The 15,949-nt window shown below is 39.1% G+C and overlaps 1 protein-coding gene across 2 annotated transcripts in view; it reads right to left on the reverse strand.

Moving 5' to 3' along the window:
- Nucleotides 1–15,949, reverse strand: part of negr1 (neuronal growth regulator 1) — a 125,658-nt gene that overhangs the window by 72,870 nt on the left and 36,839 nt on the right. For both annotated transcript variants that reach the window (XM_052074625.1, XM_052074626.1), the window contains exon 3: nucleotides 4,464–4,589. In XM_052074625.1, the coding sequence (XP_051930585.1) occupies nucleotides 4,464–4,589 (126 nt within the window). The remainder of the gene's footprint in view (nucleotides 1–4,463; nucleotides 4,590–15,949) is intronic.

The following is a 15,949-nucleotide window of genomic DNA, read 5'->3' on the forward strand; positions in this document are numbered from 1 at the left end:
AGCTACCTTCAGAATAGTACAAAATAATTATGTTTGGAATTTTAAATCTCAAAGGTCTTTTGATCAGCAATTCAGCCACCCCAAAATGTGTTTATTAGAAGTTACCTCACTCTAGCTAAGTACTCTGTAGTGGAGGCAATACCATCAAGTCCTTCTAGCTCTTTAAAGCTTTCAGCATATTGTAAGTAGGTATGTCAAGTGGTAGATTTATCACACGAGAGTGGCTTCTGGGAAACTTACCAATGCACTTCTGCTAATGGCGTTTCTCATTGATATTCAGTTTTAATTTAACACTACAAGTTGATTCAGAACACATTTTAAATTCAGAGACCCAAAACATGAACTTTATGTTTGGAAAAGGGAGCATTAGCCAAAGGACTGCCGAGGTTAGTCGCCCAGTCACGGCACCATTGACTTTCAAAATTGTCTACAATTAACCACCATTCATTTATTTATATATTATTAATTTGGCACTTTGTTTATCTTTGAAACTGCCTTGTCTTGCACTTCTTCTACTGGCTGTATGCTTTGTCTGTGACATAAATGCGCAGCAGTGGTAATCCGTGACAGAAACAGAAGCATTGTGGGTAATGGGGTGTCGTTGCTAACCTGTGTGAACAACAAAATCCACATATTTGGGCACATTTCACCAAAAATACCTAATAGGATACAAATCACCCTTTTATTGCAGCACAGTGATAAACAAGCACCTAATAAGGAAGCACATCGCGGCTGATGCCCGATTTAATTTCTGACATGTCTTTCATGTCTGGAAGCTAGCATTAGCATGCACAGTTTACCACGTGTTTGATTTAATGCGATGTCCTGTTGTGGTAGGCAAACATATTGTCGTGTCTACCATGGATGGATAAATAAGGCATTAGACCGTGAACTCCCACATTCATTAACAACCTAAAACACTGTTTGAGTATGCCCGTTGTTGACAGTGAACAGAAAAAGCACACGCAGTACCATTCTGGTCAGTTGCTACCGTTCTACATGTATGAACTTGGACATTGCAGCACTCAGAGTAACACAACATGATGTGTTTGCCCCAATCCCTCAACAGCAATACATAACAAAATAACACATAACCTAGTCCGTTACATTATACTAACATACTAAATACATTCCTCCTAATCTTTTTTTTTCCCCACTCAGCTGCAAGGCATATTTTGATTCTGTAAATCAATTCACTATTTTCTAATTGTGAATCCTAATGAAGGAAATGAAAATGCTTTGGAAAAAAAATATATGAAAAAGAAAATTAAAAACGAATACCAACACCAAAAGTGTTTATTTTGGTTTGATTTAGAACAACACATTGTACTATTTTTATTGATCTGATTTCATTACTTTCTACGTTTAAAAAAACAAAAACAAAAAAAAAACCTGTTGTGCCCAAGGAAAGTGAAAAATGCATATACGTATTTTTTTGGTTGTTGTATTTAGATAGTTTCATAGTACAATATTAGTGCAATTCTGAATAGTGCATAGTTTTTGGTTCCATTTAAAAATGCACTAAACATTATTGATATTGATTTGTACAGACCATAAATAATTCTAGGTATAATCTGATGATTGTTACATAAGAGTACCTGCTTGCGGATGCGATAAGACCGGGTTTATATGATCCAATTATTCAATTAATCACAACTACTGTTGGTGATTAGCTGACAAGCAACACATGAAGCTCAAGAATAAATATTTACATCCTCATGTTCTACTGTTTATCCTGTCAGGGTCACTGGTAAGCCGGAGTCTAGCATAGCTGACTTTGGGCCGGGTTACACCCTCAACCGAACATTAGTTACTCACAGCGAACATACTAACAAACATTTACACGCACATTCAGGGGCAATTTAGTCTCCAAGTGATGTAAAAAAATGGCTTTGGAATATGGGAAAAAGCAAAACTACTAGGAGATTATCTACATCGTCCTGAGCCGAGATTCAAATCCCTTCAAATGTCTGAGAATTGGATTGTCAAGAATGGTTAATTAAGCTGTTACACAAAAGGCTGTGATTCTTCCAGACATATTCTGGCGCTGTTGTTCTTCCATTCAGCGTTTAACGACCAGGCTTTGTCTCATGAGGTGGGTTGGGGGGGGGGGGGCGTTGCTTGTGAAACATTTTACATTGCATCTGTGAAAGACAAAAAACGTCTTCATTTTTGAAGAATATTCATCTCTCAATAAATAGTCGATGATCACACTTCAGTGTATGCTAAAAATGTATGTCATGTAAATGAGAAAAACATGCAAAAGTCTAAATAAACGTGGGGGGAATAGGAATATGACAGCAAGTCAGGCCAATTTATCATTCTGTCAAACTTCACTGAATGGTGCAGGAGAACTATCTCGAGTGTGAAACAAACCCACTTCCACTGATAATGCTTCAGTGTTCAAGCCAGAAAATAATGCTAGCCACATGTGGACATGTTTGTGGCTGTAGAAAAAAAATGCTTTCAGCAACTTTCAGTTATAAAAGTGATAGAAATGGCCAATGTGGCTTGACGTCTGGCTCGAGGACAATGACCTTTGCTACGATAATGTGACTCATTTGACAGCAATCAGTACGATAGGGAAGTGGATGGATTTATCCTTCAAATTGACACTTGCAGACAATGACAAGTAGTTTAACTTGTGGCTTCAAGTCTGACACTTTTTACAACGGGCACTTGTACCTGACACGAATATTTCCTTTCACACTGATTGCACATTCAAGTCTCCTAGAGCATAGGTGTCAAACTCAGGTCCTGGAGGGCCGCTGTCCTGCATGTTTTCCAAGTCTCCCTGCTGCAACACACATGATTCAAATGGTTCAATATCAGCCTTCCGCAGAGCTTGCTAATGATCTGATCATTTGAATCAGGTGTGTTGCAACAGGGAGACTTGGAAAACATGCAGGACAGCGGCCCTCCAGTACCTGAGTTTGATACCTATGTCCTAGACTGTATGAACTTGCCAAAGGAAAATGCTTTACATAGGCAACGGATTTTATGGCATTAGGCCATTATAACCTTTCAGTGGTCTTGCATCCCTTGGACAAATCGACACAGTTACAATAGTCACCTCATAGATCCAATGGCTAATGGCTTCGTTTCTGATGTGCTTGGAGACAGCCTGTGATTACATTCAGGCCCGCACCCTTTCATTCGACCAGCATATCATTTTCTTCCCTAGGCGGACTTCAAAGAGTGGACACTTCAAAGCGGGATGAATGACTGCCACTCGGACTCGGAGGATGGTTCTTTTGATCATCTTCGGAAAACTCTGGGAACACAATCAGCCAGGCGCACCACGCAGGATGAGTTGACAGCCAAAAGATAAATGCGGGCATCGACGCAGCTAACACATTGGCACGGCCAGGTGTAATCCATTAATATGAAAATTAGACGGGAGAAAAGTAGGTGAGTTGGAGGTCTATTGTTGGTCTTATAGTTACACTTTTAAAGCATTCTCTATTTCCACCTAAATGGAAGGATGTGATCCAAAAAAAAATAATCATCATCATCATGGCATATATACCGGTATCCAAAAGCAAAGTCACAGCACTGTGTTCTCACAGTCTCAAACTTTACTTGCACGTCTAAAAAAAAAAAAAAAATCCACAAATTTATAAAGATGATATTTGCCTTTCCTCTTGGCCTTTCGCTTTGTAAAAGCAGACAGATGTTGACCATATTTGACAAAAACTGACTTTAAAGGTCAATTCCAATTCCAGCATGCCTCCAGCCATCTTTGCCCAAGTTGAATCTTAGATTCAGGAGGAGTAGCGTCGTTTTCCTCCTGGCGGTGCACCATAGACTGATTCTACAACCTTGGTAGGGTCCTTGAGGGTGCATGGGTGTTCGCCGAAACAGTCTAGAGTCTCTGCGTTCATGCGTTCAACCGTGTATCGGATACTCGAGTAGGGGCTGTTTCGTCCCTGTGCGACAAGTAGCAAAGTTTGACATACCGGTACTTTTTTTTTTTGAGTGGATGTGAGATTGATATAGTGCACACTAACTCAAAATACATAATGATAATAATAATAAAGTGTGCACACGCCCAGATTAAAAAAAAAAAAAACAAATGTGAAGCTAGGTAGAAATGAGTGGAAACTGTCCAAATGTAATAACTCATGAGGATAATTGCATACTGTAATTATATGTAATGAGAAAGACCTTGCTATTTTTTTAACTGTGTATGCCTTATATGGACAGCAATATGACTGCATGTCTTTCTGCATGATGTGTTGTGCTCAATTATTTTTACATCTACTGCCGCCCCCACCCCTTCACTCATGGAGCCAGCCGACCACATCCTTCATCTCGGCCCCCCCTCCCCATTCTATGTCTCAATGCACAACCATCTCTCCTCACTCTTTCACCTATTGATCCCAACCATGCTTCCTCATTTCCTCTGTAGGTGCATCCACCCATTCATTAGCATGAGTATGTGTGAGGTGACGTGAACTCACCTAATGGGGTTATGTGTCTCCAGGAAATGGCTGGCTCAGGTTTCCCGCTGGCCATGCAGACGAGCGACACGTTGCTGCCCTCGTTTACCGTGATGTCAGAGGAAATATCATGTATCTTGGGAGGAACTGTTAGATAAAGGAGGAAAAAATATATATGGGTGAAAAGATTTTAAACATGTATAAAATATAGTATGCAATAAGACATTTGAAAGGAAAGAAACGTCGAGGTAGTTGTTCAGGGTTATTGAAGGAGGCTGACGACAGAATTAAATGAGCGTTTACGTTCAGAAGGGCACTCAACCACCCACAAGAGTGAATGTCGGTTCCTTAATTGACATGGCTATGTATAAGACCGGATATAATGAATAGACCCTGGGTATCAAGATGGACGGCAGAGTGATTGAGTCGTTGAGTAGATATCAATTCATTCATTCTGTGCCGTATTGCGTTTGTATTGATTGTACGGCTTATACAAAAGGAATGGTTGGATGCATTCACATTGATGATATCGACATATCTACAACATTCTAATCAACTATAAAATGACGGCATTGACGATGCTTGAATGGAGAATGAGTACAGAGTTTGCATACTAATAGATCTACTTGCTCCATACAAGATATGCAATAGATTATATTTCCCAGGCAAAAAATGTGGATGACGGGAAATAAGGTAATTCCAGGCTTAACAGTATTTGGTTTTCCCCACAAAAAAACACATCACACCACCAACTTCCAATCTAATTCCAAGTTCTGCTTCAATGTTCCCATCCCATAAAAGTCAAACATTTTCAGTCCCAAGCTTTAGCACTCTACGTGCGACTAATTTCTGAAGGCAACTCATTTGAACAGATAGTGTCAACTTTCTCATTGTACTGGCATGATTCATGGGTACGATACGGATATGGACTGCCCCTCAAAAAATGTTGTCAGTATGTTGATACAGGAATTGATGAAAGTTCTGTGTTAAGTGTCACTGTGTATCAACATGCTGTATAGTACTATTCAAGATGAATTTGCGGTCTATGTGAATACTGTTTGTATCACCTGATAGGAGAATCTTATTAAAATATTTGGAAAAAAGCATCCCTATCCGATACGTTCATTCAAATCTTGCTTGCAGATACAAGACTGCAAACTTTGCTTTTCCTTCCTCAAAAAGTAGGATCTATCATGGATCCAGCCATCACGGCCCCTGAGGTCATACAATTGTTTGGAACAGGACCGACGATTTCGGTAAATATGCTTCAGCGTTTGAAGTCATGCGTGATGTCTTGCAAGAATGAAAGGACTGACTGCAAGTGTTTGTGTTTTTTTTAACATGCAGCACTTATTCAGAACCAGCTTCATCAGAAGGCACTGCAAAATCTGATCAAATCAGATCTAATAACGAGCAGTGTTATCTTAGAGGCTCTGCGGTGTTCGTCATCAAGTACGTTATCTGTACTCTGGATGCAGTGTGTGTGCTTGTCTAGTGTAAGATAAAAAAGGAATCTTTCAAAACACTGAGTTTACAGACATCTGTTTAGTTGTTTTTTTGTGAGACCATGTGGAGCACAATAATTGTGTCTAATATTTTACAGGCCTGCAGTGCTTTGAGCCCTGAATTGAACCCACTCCAAAAATGTATAGGATTAGTGGTTTGTCAAAACGACATTTACAAGAACAAAATAAGATTTACTCCACAGTATACTGCATTGTAAAAAATAAGATGGAGACAGAGGCTCCAAGGTCTGAACCAAGCACTTAAGGTGATAATAAAACATTACTACAAGAAAAGTGAAGATTGTCAATTACTGGTGGGAATCAAATCATAATTGTCGAGGTTGTTATCTGTCTTGGGGTTTTATCAACTAGAGACACCCACAGACACAAATGCAGCCACCGGCCATGACATTTGAGCGAATTTAAATAAGCCATGTGCGTACACAAAGAGTCCATAGCAGTAAATGCTGATGAGACTTTTTTTTTTTCGTATCGTACGCTTTGATTTTATAAGTGAGTTGTACCACAGTTGATTGTACTGTAAAGTATTTCACCCTTAGAAATCCCCGTTATGCATTCTAATGCAATGTGAAGATGACTCAACACTTTTCACAGAGTTCCCCTTTCACTAAACAGCCAAGACATACTTGGAGCCTTTAGTTTTACTTTTTGAACCTTCTGGATGACTCATCATTAAAATAATCAATACATGGCACCATGATTGATGGGGGAGTGGGGGGGGGGCAGGCATCTGGTGTCGGGATAAAACATAAAATCAAAGACTCCAGCCTAAGTTATCAGTACTTTTTTTCTTTTGTGTGTGTGTGTGTTGAATCTTGGTTATTACTTGTCTGATTCTTTGTTTGCTTGCTGTGGGACTCGACTGTTGACACGTCCCCTCTGTGTCCGATAAAACAAAATTGAAAATGTTGTAGTTATCTCCTGATTCTATCACTTCTTCGCGAGGACTTGGTTTTTCAAATATTCTGATGACGAGTGTTTAAGCTCCTGACTATGAAGGCATCTCGGCTAATTTGGTTTGGTTCACTTTGTGTCAACAAAGACGATGCAATGTCCCAAAACTGACTAAAAGATAACTGTTTAGTATTGGTCACAGTAGTTGGGTTTCCATTGTCCTCAGAAATGCACAAAATGCAAATAGTACAATCGCAAACTAGTAATGGAAACACGGATATTTCGAAGGAGGTAATTTTTTGTGGCAACTAAGGAAAAACCTGTAGACAACCTGGCTCAGTGTTGACCATACATGTCAAGGGAAACGGCTCAAAATCACCTATAATAATTGGTACTATTTTTTAAGTCTTTTTTTCCCCACCTTGATATTTAATTAATTCCGTTGGAACAGAATTGATCCAATGGAATCGCACCATTGTGACTGGGCCACATAAAAAGTGGGACGTTTTGGGTCAATTATTTGAGCAGTTTACAAAACATTCCTCGTATAACTCCAAAATCCCAGTCAGCTCTTTCCAGTGTACAGGCTCTTTTATTCATACTCATACAACATCAACAAATGATATTTCCACTAAACAACAGAATAATGTAACCCTTCATTTTCACCTGCATGCACCACTTGTTTTCTTAGCATGCTAATTCATTAACAACACAATGATTGTCATTCTCCTCTAATTTCCCCTCCTCTTGCCCTGTGGGAGGTGCAGAGAGTGAGGTGCCAACGCTGATCCAGGCAGCATCGTTTCTCTCTTCAGTTAGACACAGCGGGTGAAAAAAAATAAGCATCTAATGATGCCACCTTGAATTACAGCAATGCTTACAGCTGCACTCTCAAAAATGCACCAGTTGTTCTTCTGGAGCTGCAAAGTAGGATACACGCAACTGAGACTCTCTGAATTCTGACAGGACACCACCATTCCGACTTTTCGCCACCAAATACAACACACCATTACTGACTAAACCTACCACCGTCCAATTTTCTAATTAGAGTGAAGGAAGGAACTGGCCACTTGGTCTAATTGACCACAGAGTGAGTGCAAGGAGGAGAGGAGTTGTGATTCACATTTTGAACCAGAACAATAAAGAAAGTGCTGCTTTGGCTGTCCTTGGTTCTGAGCCATGCTAAATATGATGGAGTTTAATAGTCATGATAAACTGATTTGAAAGAAGATCTTTTTTTTTTTTTAATCAACAATATTCGGCACTAAAATAGAAGCTTGGGGAGAGATTAGTCTCTTACCTGTAAACCCAGCTAATTAGACACTGCTCCAAAGCTTTGTTCAATCAGACATTGATGGAAACTCTGAATTATAACATACCTGTAAACTATACCACTGTGTGCCGGTTGTAAACTATGCCTCACTAATGAGACAGCTATTCCTAAAGGTTTTTTTTCTGCCAACACTGCAGCACAAAGGACCAACTTCTAACTTGTTAATTAGGTAGCCTGTCGTGAAAGTAAACATATACACTGACAGATTATGTTACACCAAGGGATCAGCCATATTTGTTGGCCTTGTAGGCCTCATTGGTAGTTCTTCCATTCAAGGCAAGAGAAAGAGAGAGAGACAGAGAGAGAGTCAATATTTATTAAACATTGTGCGTTGTTGTGGTGGTGGTGGGGACAAAAAGGTAGACCCAAGAGCTGTGAAGCATGGAAGCAAGGTGGGATTGCAGGATGTACTTGCAAACTCACTAACAAAACAAGGAAAACAGACGTGGAATCAAACACACTGAATTTATGAAAGTCCAATTAAAAAAAAAAAAGTACAGTAGCAAACCGAAGATCTAGGAATGGAGTCACAAACAGGAACATCAACAGAAGCAGTAGGGGTTTACCCAGAATTTTTTTTAGCGGGGTGGCCAGAGTGACACAACTTCTCACTGAACGACTAAGTCCATCTGCGACAAATGCCATTCACTAAACACAGAATGGGCTAAATCGTTAAAATTAGTCATTATAGTTTTAAGGTCAAGGAAACCAAGGTATTAATTCTTGATAATGCACAGCTGTGAACTGCAAGTCATTCCAGGTCATAAAGCATCATAAAGTTGATAGAGAAAACCCTGACATGTCCGAGTCCGTTATCTGAGCAAAAGGTGTCTACATTGAAGAATCTAAATCATAAAACATGTTGAAGTTAGATTAACATTTTTTAACCAAACAATTCCATCAATATTTCTTCATAATGTCAATGACTTAAGCATGAATTTACAATTTTATACTTATGGGTGGGTGAGCTCGGGCCTGTCCGAGCAGGGTACATCATGGACTGCCTTGTGTGAAACAGAAGATTGTAATTATTAAAAATGTCCCTAATCCAACCAAGGAAATTCAGGCAAATTACATATTTTTGCCCTACTAAATATATAATTTATATAGTAGAACCTCGATGAATAGGGGGAGGGGATAATCACCAGTTAAAGCATGTACATGTACCATGTACAGCACTTTGTATGCAGCGATGGCTGTTTGAAAGTGCTCTATAAATACTCTTGACTTAAAGATGTGTAAGTTAAATTGAAGCACTTTTTTTCATGGCCTAAAAACACCAAATACAGTACAGAATTATTGTAAATAATTATACCAGTATATCTATCTATATATATATATATTTTTTAAAGCTTGAAACCTTTTGAAAAATTAATCTTAACTTATCTCGCTGTTGCTTTGGAGTGATGCAGTTGCTTCATGCGCTGTGAGATTAGCACTATTCCTTTTTTCACTTGTGTTATGATTAGATGCCGCCAAGAAGGGCTTGGCAAAAAACCAACTATATATCGTACCAAAAAATATTCAAAAACGGAAACAACAAGCAACCGAGTAAACAACAGCCATAGATATAAATAGGTAGATACGACACACCCTCTTTGAGCTATGTGTTTACGGCGAAACAAAAGTGTATGCTTTTCACAGCCTTAAACAGGAACGTTGCCTGTGTCAACATGGCTACAGTGGCCAAATCTGGAACTAACACACTTTGACAATTACTGTCCTGAACAATGAGGCGTTTTGAGTGACCTGTTCCTTAAATCACAAGTCCATTAAATGGGAATTTCATTTATGCCACTCAGTTATCACGAACATGTTGAAACTAGTGGAAGTGCAATTACAATGAGGCTTTTCTATACTGTAGGTTTTTTTTTAGATGGTTTGGGGAAAAAAATTCCTCATAGTATATGCTGTCTGTCTATTCATTCACATGTATACAATAGGTGCTTACCACTCACATCACTCTGAGAGAAAAACGTGCTAGGCCATAAAGTAACAATAAAAAGGAATATGGGAATGCATGGTATGACTAAGAAGTATGTTTTGTTTTGTTTTTTTCTGCTCCCATTGAAGTGGGCCTGGCAGCAATTTGGGCAGACTAAATGTGAGAGTGGTCGTGCGGAGTGGCAGAAGCCAAGATATAACCCTTATCAGCCTTTTTTGTTGTCTGCTTGGCATCCCCTCATATTCCTCCTGCTTGTGGCTAAGACGTTGGCTACATGAATAAAAAATGGAGATGTAAGGAATGGTGGCAGAGAGCAAATGACTTAAGACACAAATACATTCCAAGCCAGTGCACACTGGCTTATGAGCATAACTCCATAATGGAATCATTATCAAAGATGAATTCAGCGATTCACCCTCCTAATGTTCCACAGAAATTAGCCTGAGGGGGTGATGATTGTGTGTGATGGTGTGGTACAGTGGGATATCAAGTATGTCAGCAGACACGTAAGCTTCTGTTCTAATGCATCATTCAATGTGTCTGGTAACTGTTCGTTTACGCTACAGAAATTCGCATCTCTTGCAACACACGGGCATTTGCACTGCGAATAGATGCTGATTTTATTCTTTATAGTCCCACAGAGTACGAACGTTTTTGAGTTCACACAATGTACTTGCTTTATGTCCTTTATTTATTAACAGCAAGTGAATTTGCTATGGCAGATAATCGATCGGCCCGATGAACACAAACATTAAAAAAAGCTGATGTGCAAAAAACAAATCACTTCATCCATCCATCCATTATCTGATGAGGGTCACGGGTGTGCTGGAGCCTATCCCAGCCATCTTCGGGCAGTAGGTGGGAGACACCGTAAAATGGTTATAATTGCATGGCACTCATAGACAAACAACCATTCGCATCTCAATCACAATATAGAGTGATTGATTATTAACGCACCATGCATGTTTTTGAAATGTGGGTATAAATCGGCATACCCGGAGAAATCCCAGGTGGACACGGGGAGAACATGCAAAGTCCACAAAGGAAGGCTGTGGATGGAATCAAACCCTGCACCTCTGCACTGTGAGGCGGACGTGCAAACTAGTTGACCACCATGCCGCCTAGTCATTCATGCAGAAATGAAATATTTTTTTGTTTGCTGTTATAGCATTTTTTAAAATAAATTTTTAAAAATGCTATTTTCCATTTGTATATTCCAAATGTTTTGCATCATACTGTGTCATGAATTGTGCAATGAGAAATCATGAAGGTAATAAACTGATGTAAATTAATATTTTGAGATATGGGTGGCAAATTTCAATGGATTAGCAGAGTTGAGCATGCAATTCAAAACTACCCTATCACCCACTTAGTAACATCACATTACTTTGTAATCCATTCACGCTAATCTTTCAGGCTCAGAATCATGCTTGGGCAATACTTCTTCACAAGATCACTGGTCATTTTCAATCATCAGGATGTCAAGATGGGTGTGAGATTAGTTTACTTTTAAAGATGATTTCAATAAGCCTTAAGTTGTGCTTCTTCAATTCACAACACAAATTTCAGCCTGTGTCCAAACAGCAATAGCTGGAAGTGATCCTCTCTTGAAACCTTTGCCTGAGTGTGTGCACACACGCGTGTAAAAAAAATCAATGATCTGTTGGGAGGACAAAAGCTTCATCCTCATCAGTCACAGAGCGGAATGCAGCGTGAAAGGTCAGAGTTCAACATTTTAAAGTCCTGGTCATGATGAATGTGGAGGGAGCTTTTGCCAGCTTGCTTCATGCTGTCATAACACACAACTCTCCAAAGTAGATCTCTTCCATTCAGACTCTAGGGTGTGATTCTTGTAGTGGAATTATGCCCACAACTCCAACCCCAGAAACCGTTGCTGATGTTATAAAAGTCGCCAAAGAAATTATTTGTTAGCCCTGAAAAATTATGCTTTGATTGAAACATTCATTAAAAAAAACATTGACACAAGTATCTTAGATTAGGTGAACCTGGCAACTGTTATCCGTTAGTGCCATGATGGCACTTTTTGTGGTTAGAATAACTTGGTTACTATGGAGAACCGTATTTATTGTCTGACGCAATGGCCACAAATACAGTGATACTTTTAAAAACATTTATTTAACTTGACACGGAAAATAACTAAGATGAAATGACATTTGTCAATAAACATCGATTAATACATGAAAAGATATTTGTCAGATCTCAAGGGCATTTTTGACCAATAAAACAAACAAACAAACAAATTCAGACAGTCAGTTGGGTGTGCAGTCTGACTATTCCAATCATAGATGCATGCTCTGATTAAAGACAACACTTGTCAAAATGAATGAATGAATGTTATTTTTGATCAATTGTGCGTGTTGTAAGTCTCACTCACTCCTGTTATTGCACATGGGGCACATGTCCTGAATTGCCCCCCCCCCAAAAAAAAAAAATTCTATTCAAGCTTACCCTTGAACATCCCCACTTTTTTTCAGCCTGAATTGCTTATTAAACCAAAAAATGAAAATGTCTGTTATTCCTCAATGTAAGTTGGATTTGTGCTGTGAAATTTAAATGGATCAATTACGATTAAAACTGATTGATTGGTGCTGTAAAAAACAAAACAAAACCAAAAACATAACTATCCAAATATCCATTACATTTTTCTCCCATCCATACAAAGCCATGTATCCATGAATCTGCATACTCGGTAATGTTTAATTGGAAATCCATATTTGCTGAGGGATGGTGATATTTGAAAGACTTTGAGGAACTCTCAACTTTCAAACCTAAAATGCTTTTCGCGTGTACAATATAACAAGTAGTATGGAAAATAATAAAATGCAAATCTCACATGTGTTTCTTGTAGCCATCACCATCAAGGCCATGAGTGAATATGTCGTTCATCATCCACTGGTAATGACATTAAGCCATTTCCTTAAAATATTCATGTCGATCTCTAATTAGATCCTTGGGTTGTGATGAAGTCCTCATTTTCAATGTTTAAACACTAATTTTCTTTGGCTGCACTGTTCCTGCCCTGACTCATGTTACATAGTGATGAGTCATGAAGTACTCCATAAGAAATACTGCGGCTATGGCTGCACACGCTACACCGTACATGTACAAGGACTTCACAAGTACCCTTGGATACTTTCAGTTCGGTGTCAGCTGCCACATTCATTCTCTGATGGCACTCAATATCGACCACACGGTGGTGGGACACCATCGTGTTTGAACAACGCACATGGACGACAGAGCAAGCCGGTCCCACTGAGGAGTTTGGAAAGGCCAAAGTCATGAATATTCAATAAATGGGTCATTATGAAAAACCCTGTTCTTGTGCTTTGCAGAATACAGATGTCAGCCAACTTTGTTTGTTTAGACTCTCCCATTTGGACTGCTTGTTCACCGATTCTTCAAATGAAGGTATTCATACAGAACGTCCGGAAATCTGATGATTCCTGTTAAATATGTCACTTCAGTGATTTGTCCGCGTCTTTGGATTCATGCCGTTTGCCATGTTTCGGCAATGATGTGAAGTAGTAGAACTAATAGTTGACAAGGCATGGACTTGATTAGCATTCTGGCCAACAGATGAATTTGAGGGATGAGACAGGTGGATATCCTCCACTGCTGGTGGTCGGTTTGCATTCAGTGTGAGGCATGCAGTAGTGCTGGAGTGATAGGGAGCACAGACTGTGATATTGATCTGCCTCATCAAGGCCAGTGTTTCTCGTAGAATAGGTGTCTGACAATGCTTCACCCCCTGAAGATCCGTGTCATTTTCAATTCTAATTGTGATGAATTGTATGATGAACAAAAGCCTGAAGATTGTGGACTGTGCTTTCATACACACAGTAGACACCAGATTCATTTAAGTGTGTTCACTGAGGCACAGCCCAGCTAGAAAAGTAGATGGCCTTCCCAAAATGGTTCCCACAAAACAGGAAGCATGGGATTGTCTGAAGATACAGTTCCACAAGAACAATCTAGTGCAGACAATAGTTTTTGTTACGTGAAAGGTTCCATTATGAGAATATTTTCAAATGTCTACATGCTCTAATGACGCTGTAATTTGCATGCTGTACCCCATCCATGCACCGACTGCTTGTGCTGTTCCATCCTTTTTCTAATTCCGGTGAGTGATACTTTGTTCTCCAATAGTTCTTGGTTAGCCCTACTAATTTATACATTGCTTGGCACGCTTCTGGTGACCTTAATGCAACCAATCTGGATAGGTGTGGTTTGCTGCCTTTCAACAAAGACCTGAAGTTGGGGTGGTATTGAAATGCAGAGCATTTATCTCATATTGTATATGAGATGTACACATTCATTGAAAGTGCAGGCGTTTGCTTTCAAGTGCGGTATTTGAACTAGGTCATGCAAAAATCTATTTCAAGTACACCTGCTCATTATTTATGAGAGTGACAGATTTATTGCATATTATAAATCAGATGTGATTACCTTGGCCATGTTATTTAATTATGCCCATTGTCTTTTCTGACAAAGTGAATGGATCGAAAAACCTGGAGCTTCAAGGCACCACATGTTCCTGTGAGTCATTCTACAGGGGCGGGCGGTGCGTTTTTTTGCCAGATCTGCTTTGATCCATATTAATGTCTGTGAGCTTTTTCATCATATGGCGGATTATGTCTTGACATTTGGAGAACTGTTAACCCTTTCCAGGACTGCCTCATGTGACAAAATTAAAAAACGAAAAGTGTGAAATACCACATTCATATTATAATCCTGTATCGGTCCGTATACATTGCATGAATCATATTTTTTTAATGATTTAAATAAACATGTCTCATACATTGTCTTAGTGAAATGTGTGAATGCATTTCAACAGCTTGGCCCAAACAAAGGCTTGTGTTGTGGTTAGACAGACTACCAAGGGCCAAAAGAGGGAAACTCCTCAACAGCCCCCCGCCCTCGTTCACTGTGACAAGATATTCTTAGACAGGATGCATATTTAATGCATTAACACATCTACAATCTTAATTAACAGAGAGGGATGGTGGCTGGCTGGTGTGCTTGGAATGATAACAACCTCTCGTTCCTCGCTACAAGATGAGAAAATGGTCAGAAGGACTCTATAATTGGGTCAGCATGTGTAAAATCTTGCTAAGAAATATATTACATTTCAATAATTCAGCAAATCACAATGACCTTGATGTTTTTTATGCGTTAGCCAAATTTGGAAAGTTTCTTGTCAACATAATCTTTACATTTTCAAACATCAGCAAAAGGCACCTTCAAATTGCTACACGGAGCGAAAATAAAGTGATCTAATGGAGAAAAATCAGCTGTTTCACCTCGAGATGGGCACCGAGCCCCAATACTAAACTGGCCCTGGGGCAGAATTTTTAAAACATGCAGTATTGATACGCCCTTAACAATTTTGTTAACCGTCTTGGAAAAATTCCTCAAAAATAATTTGATTGCTTTCTGCAATACAAATTTAAATTTTGCATTTTCTACCTTTCTGATCTTCTGAGAAGGTTGAGGTCGTTTTCGCAGGGAGCTAATGTGAGGCTGGTGTCATGCAACAATGATAATATGTAAGTTTATTAATATAAATGGAGTATTTTGCATGTAAAAGAAAAAAAAGATTTAAGATGTTTTTTTTCTCTTTCATGCATTGCTGAAATGTTAGATCGGGACTCTGTATCGGCAGATCGTCAATATCGGATGACTCTAACTTGGGTGCAAAACAATGTGATCGGGACATTTCCATGAATAGATGAAGAAAGAAAATCACTAGTAGTTCTAGTATTTTTTGTTTGGGTGTTTTTCTTTAAAA

Source organism: Hippocampus zosterae, chromosome 8, assembly GCF_025434085.1.
Source record: "Hippocampus zosterae strain Florida chromosome 8, ASM2543408v3, whole genome shotgun sequence".
NCBI lineage: Eukaryota > Metazoa > Chordata > Actinopteri > Syngnathiformes > Syngnathidae > Hippocampus > Hippocampus zosterae.